Below are 6,050 nucleotides of genomic sequence, written 5' to 3'. Positions count from 1 at the left end.
AGGAGACATCTCCAGAGGAGATAAAGTTAGTGACAGTCCTGGAAAATACAGCTCCATGTTCAATAATAATCCATAGTCCAGGGGGAGATAGGACAAAGTGCCTAAGAGTTGGCATTCATTCTCTGCCAGGTGTCAGCCACCAAAACCACCTTTACTGGAAAGTTTGATAACAAAATCGAAGTAACAAGGAGCTGAGGGAATACAGTGCAGCAAGTTCTGAGGAAAATAAGTTAGTGTGGGAAGCACATGCCTACGATGGAGCAGAGAGCAGTGCCATCACTTCATGTTGAAATATTTTGAAATTTACAACTAAAACAGTTCACCCACAAAAGAAAGTTGCGACAGTAATGAATTATTGTGTTGTTTCCTGCACATATACCAATTATTTCACACTCTGCCCTCATTATAGTAGTATCTTCACAAAAACCACTTCAGTCAACTCTTCAAACTATCGTCTGTGAAACAGCACCACCTGCCGTCAAACATAATTACTGCAGAATTTTTAGAAAACAGAATTCAATGTCGGTGTACATGTCCTACCTCAGGAAGGTTAATGAGCAGATGATGCAAGATGATGGGGTCTAGCTTGTCACATCTGGCTGGTGCTCCCTATGTAGGATGACACTCCTGAGAGGACAGTTGACTGACATTGGTCGAATGGCTCCTGATCCAGGATCACACCAACAGGAAAGGAGGTGGAATCGGTTTGGAACATAAAGGTTCAACTTCCTCCACAATTCTTGGGACTCCAAAACAAATGACAGTCTTTTTCTTTCATTAAAACTTAAATAATTTTATTTTTCATTAACAGATTTACTCAAATAACAGACTACAGTTCAACATCTTTCAATGAAAGTCACTTGCAAGAAAAGGCAATTCCGAGGGTCACATCAGGTCTCAATGCATATTGGAATCCGGGCTGTGAAGGATGGCAAATGTGACTGAGTTGACCTTCACTCCATCATCCTTTCTCTCCCCTCATGTACTGTGCCCAGCCACACCAGGTATCTAGTGTGCTATAGCCGCTGGACACAGTGATTTATACTTGTATGTTTGGTTAAAATGGACAAAACCCCAGAGTTCTCAATGAACCCCTATAGCTGAGGTCCATTCCCTATTGTGCGTGGTGACCTGGAGTAGCAGGATAATGTTATAGGAAACAAATTATAAATTTCATAAGGTTTTAACAAAACAGAATTACTACAATATTGAATGAGCTGGACTTGAGAGCGTTATTTAAAGTAGGCTGAGGTATGGCAGAAGACATTCGTTTTGAAAAGACTGTGGTCAAGACACAATGGATGGGATGGGATGGGATGGGATGGGATGGGATGGGATGGGATGGGATGGGATGGGATGGGATGGGAAAAGGGGCAGGGGAGAAAATCAATTTGCTCCAAAGTTCATCATCTCTCATGGGACCTCCAGGAGATATCCTTTTCTCTCTGGAGGTTTATGCTAGACCACTTTTGAAACACACCTTTAATAATGTAATTAAAATGGAAATATGTTATAGGAAGAAAGAGCAATCATTTTCTTTGTTTTTGGTATAAACACCTCTCCCTGATTTCTAAGCTTTCCTAGTCTGTTTGGACATAGTTGAATGTGTGCCAGTTCCCAATTTACACTTCATCTGAGTTCTTATAAACTAGGAGCTCAACTTCAATTTGGCTTTCAGTTTTTGTGTTCATCGTCAAGGTAAGGAACCAAACTATTTCAGACATCTATATCAGCTGAGAAGCTCCAGACAAGGTAGATCAGTTATATAAAGAGTAAAGCTCCCCTGTGTCTCCAAATATTCTCAGGACAGGAAAAACATAGAGCTAAATATAAAGTAAAGCTCCCTCAACAACGCTTTCATCAAACACTTCCAGGACAGGGACAGCACAGGGTTTGGGAAGGGAAGATGTATATTCCCTAAAAGGACATCACTGCCTCAGAGATACTGGCCAGCTAAACAGGGAATCAGGTGGAGATCAGGAGCTTCTGTGTTTCACAAAATCTAAATATTGTATTAATAACTCTCCCTTTATAAAAATGTTAATACTTATTTGTGAGATATTTCAAATCTTTCAAATGAGACAACTAAAGGCTTGGCAACAAAAACTAAAAGAGACCCCTTCGCAAAAGAGATTAAAAAAAAGTAACAGCTACTAGTTAGCACATGACCATTCCAAACAGTAATGGGTTAAAACATCTAATGTAATGTCACAATTTCAGAGTGTAGGGGAAACCTGAATATTTTTACAAGAGATTATTTTAAAACCTGAATACATGCAGCTGGGGACTTCCAACCAGCAATTTTCATCCGGATAGATCTCAGATTGTGAATATGACCCAAACTTTGTTTGTATAACATTCTCCCAAAGAAATCAGTTCCAGCTCAATACAACCTGATCCGTGGCTCTGCTCAAGCGACTAATCTTCAAAGGTGAGGCAGCATAACTTCAGACCTTCTGTACCGATGCATGGGGCAACCTGAATGTGGGGTGGGAGGGGGGATTCCAGTTCACCTGAGCCTGCTCCTGCTCTCTCGGTCTGTCAATTTAGTGACCCTGCTGGACACCAATCAGGAAGCTTGTGTGCTCCCCCCACCACCATGTGCCTCCACATTCTTCAATGGAGGGGCTAATTGTGGGAACAAGATTGGTACATTCCAACATGCGTGTCTCAATTGCATTCTCTCTGTTGCTGAAGGGAACGTTATTCATGTACACTGACACAAGAAGCCATACAGGACATGGACAGCACTCCAGAGCAGTGTAGACCCATTTCAACTTTATGTTGAAAAGCAGACAACTTAAAAATTAATATTTAATTAAATTATTTAAACAGTTTGAGAGAGAATGTGAGGCGCCAGAGTTTCAACTGCTATTATGGCACGGTTAACCTCTGTGTCACACTATTATTCCAGCTTGTAAATACTTGTCCAGCAACTGTCAATTCCCATCCTGGACACTTATTAGTGAGATACAATTTTGTTCCATTCATTTAGACGTCAGGTTCCAGATCACCCGTCCTTGTAGTTACTACCTTTGTAAGGTACCGTAGTCCTGAATTTTCCGGAGGAGAATCTGCATGAGGTCGAAGGTGGTGAAGCTGGTCCCCACGGCAATAGGGCCCTTGATCCAGTTCATGCTCAGGCCTTTGTACAGGCCACCAATTCCACCCTCTTCCACAATGATCTGACGCATTGTCTCTAAAATGCTTGTGTACTTGCGACACTGCACTCCTGCCGTCTGCATTCGCCGTCGTACCACATCCAGTGGGTAGGAAGCTGACTGGCCTATTAAGCCAGCACATGCCCCAAAAAGTAGCCGCTCATGAGGGTATGGATGGGCTCGCTCTGTTAACTCTGAAACCAAGTCACATGCATTAGAGGTACATGCTGACTAGAACACATTATTTCCTAATGATTACCTCACAAAGACACTTATGAATGAGGAACACCTTTCAGCCCATTTTAATTAACTCATGCAGGACTTCAGTGACAGAGATTGGAGAAGCTGAAATCATTCTGCTTTGAGCATAGATGGATAAAGGATGTTTGATCTACACTCAGAATTATGAAGGGTTCAGTGGGAGATAATGTTTTCACCAGTAGGAAGATTAATAACTAGAAAAGACAGTTTTAAGAGAAATTAGAGAAAGAAACAGAGGTAAAATGAGACAGAAGGGCTAGGAACCAAAGGGTAAATATTTAAAATAGTTTGCAAATGAATGACAGCTGAAATGGCAATAATTTTTTTAAACAGTGGTCAAGAGCTGGTAAGTACTGCTTGAAAGACAGTGGAAGCAGATTCAATAAGCTCTTTCAAAAGGGACATTGAAGGGGAATGGTTTGCAGGGATGACTCCATCAGAGAGCTGGCACAGGAAGGATGGCTGCATGGCCTCCATTTTATCACCGGACTCAGGGTATTGCTTTTTTTTTTGAGAGTTTTAATTTGATTTCTGGGGCTACTCTTTCATTCTTGTTCTCTTAGATGATGCAGTCAAGTAGTAGCTACCTTCTGTATTTGTTTTTTTTTATGGTTTTCTTCTTTAGTTACAAAAAACACAAATATCATGGATTGCACTTAAATACACATTATTAAACGTATTAACCTAGAATTATTCTTATTATAAAGAAATTTATTATAAATAAATCTCCACATGGTATAATGCACAGTGAAAGTGGTTATCTACAAGTACAGTGGGATTTTGATTAACTGGGCCAGTGAGCTGAGGATTGGCAGGTGGGGTATAATTCAGATAAAGTGTTGCTGGTTAAAGCACAGCAGGTTAGGCAGCATCCAAGGAACAGGAAATTCGACATTTCGGGCCAGAGCCCTTCATCAGGAATCAGGCTCTGGCCCGAAACGTCGAATTTCCTGTTCCTTGGATGCTGCCTAACCTGCTGTGCTTTAACCAGCAACACATTTTCAGCTCTGATCTCCAGCATCTGCAGACCTCACTTTTTACTATAATTCAGATAAATGCAAGGTGTTGTGTTTTGGTAAGATCAGCGAGGAAAGGGCTTACACAGTTAATGGTAGGGCCCTGGGAAGAACAGAGACACCTAGGGGTGCACATACATAATGGTATCACAGGTAGATAGGATGGTGAAGGTGACATTTGGCATGCTTGTCCTCATCATCAGAGCATTGATTAACATCATGTTACAGCTGTACAAGACACTGGTAAGGCTACGTTTGGAGTACTGTATACAATTCTAATTGCCCTGATTTAGGATGTTATTAAACTGGAAAGGGTGCAAAAAAGATTTACTAGGATGTTACCAAGACTGGAGGGTTTGAGCTATGAGGATAGATAGGCTGGGACCTATCCCCTGGCCTGCGAGGTGACTTTCTAAAGGTTTATAAAATCATGAGGGGCACAAATAAGACAAATAGCTAAGGTCTTTTCCCCAGGGAAGAGGAGTCCAAAACTAGAAGGCATAAGTTTAATGTGAGAGGAGAAAGACTTAAAAGGGACCTGAGGGACAAATTTCTCACACAGAGGATGGTGCGTATATGGAACAAGCTGCCACATAAGTGGTAGAGGCAAGTACAATTACAATGTTTAAAAGATATTTGGACAGTTGCGTGGATAGAAAAGATTTAGAGGGATATGGGTCAAACACAGGCAAATGGTACTAGTTCAGTTTAGGAAACCTGATCGGCATGGACAGTTACCATACTCTATTACGCTATGACTCTATATTGGAGCTCTGAGGATAGACTGGTAACCTGAAACATTTAGTTTTTAAAGAAATTAATTAATGGGATGTGGGTGTCCATCCCGAGTTGCCCTTAAGGTGATGGTGAGCTGCATTCTTGAACAGCTGCGGGTCTATGTGCTGTAGGCAGAGCCACATACTTGGAGGGGAAATTCTAGGATTTTGACGACTGACACTACAAAAATGACAATCTACTTCTAAATCAGGATCGGGAGTAGCTTCCCACTTATCGACTGCCCTTGACTTTCTAGATGGTAGTGGCCGTTGGTTTCGAACTTATCATCTAAAGCCTTGGTAAATTTCTGCACTGTATCTTGCAGATGGTACACACTGCTGCTACTGAGCTTCAGTGGTGCAGAAAGTGAATATTTCTGTGGAAGTAATGGCACAGTGGTATTGTTACTGGGTCTCTACTAGTCCAGTAGAGGTCCAGATTCAAATCCAGATGGTGGAATTTGAGTTTTAACACATTGCAATTAAAAGTCTAATGATGACCATGAAGCCATTGTCAATTGTCATAAAAAAATTATTTGTCTCATGAACATCCTCTAGAGAAAGGAATCTGATGTCCTCAGTTGCCTATTGTGCCAAAAGTTTTCAGCATCTTGCATCGTCATCATAGAGTCAGAGTCATACAGTAGGGAAAGAGACCCTTCAGCCTAACCCTCATAATCAAAAATAATGCTAGAACAGACAAAAAAAAACTGTCAAGTGAAAAATGCATATAATTAACTTGTACATGAAATAACAAGGAAAATAATCAAAATTATGTCTCTCACAAGGGGTAAGAGGCCATTGAGACCTTTCTGGAACACGAACCAGGATAGTCC

The 6,050-nt window shown here is 41.1% G+C and overlaps 1 protein-coding gene across 5 annotated transcripts in view; it reads right to left on the bottom strand.

Moving 5' to 3' along the window:
• Window positions 1-807: 807 nt before the first annotated feature.
• slc25a42 (solute carrier family 25 member 42) overlaps window positions 808-6,050 on the bottom strand; it is a 47,734-nt gene continuing 42,491 nt past the window's right edge. For all 5 annotated transcript variants that reach the window (XM_060845986.1, XM_060845987.1, XM_060845989.1 and 2 more), the window contains exon 8: window positions 808-3,355. In XM_060845986.1, coding sequence (XP_060701969.1) covers window positions 3,030-3,355 — 326 coding nt within the window. In that variant the 3' untranslated portion in view covers window positions 808-3,029. The remainder of the gene's footprint in view (window positions 3,356-6,050) is intronic.

The sequence above is a fragment of the Hemiscyllium ocellatum genome, chromosome 28, assembly GCF_020745735.1.
Source record: "Hemiscyllium ocellatum isolate sHemOce1 chromosome 28, sHemOce1.pat.X.cur, whole genome shotgun sequence".
NCBI classification, from domain to species: domain Eukaryota; kingdom Metazoa; phylum Chordata; class Chondrichthyes; order Orectolobiformes; family Hemiscylliidae; genus Hemiscyllium; species Hemiscyllium ocellatum.
This window is presented reverse-complemented; position numbering and strand designations above follow the sequence as displayed.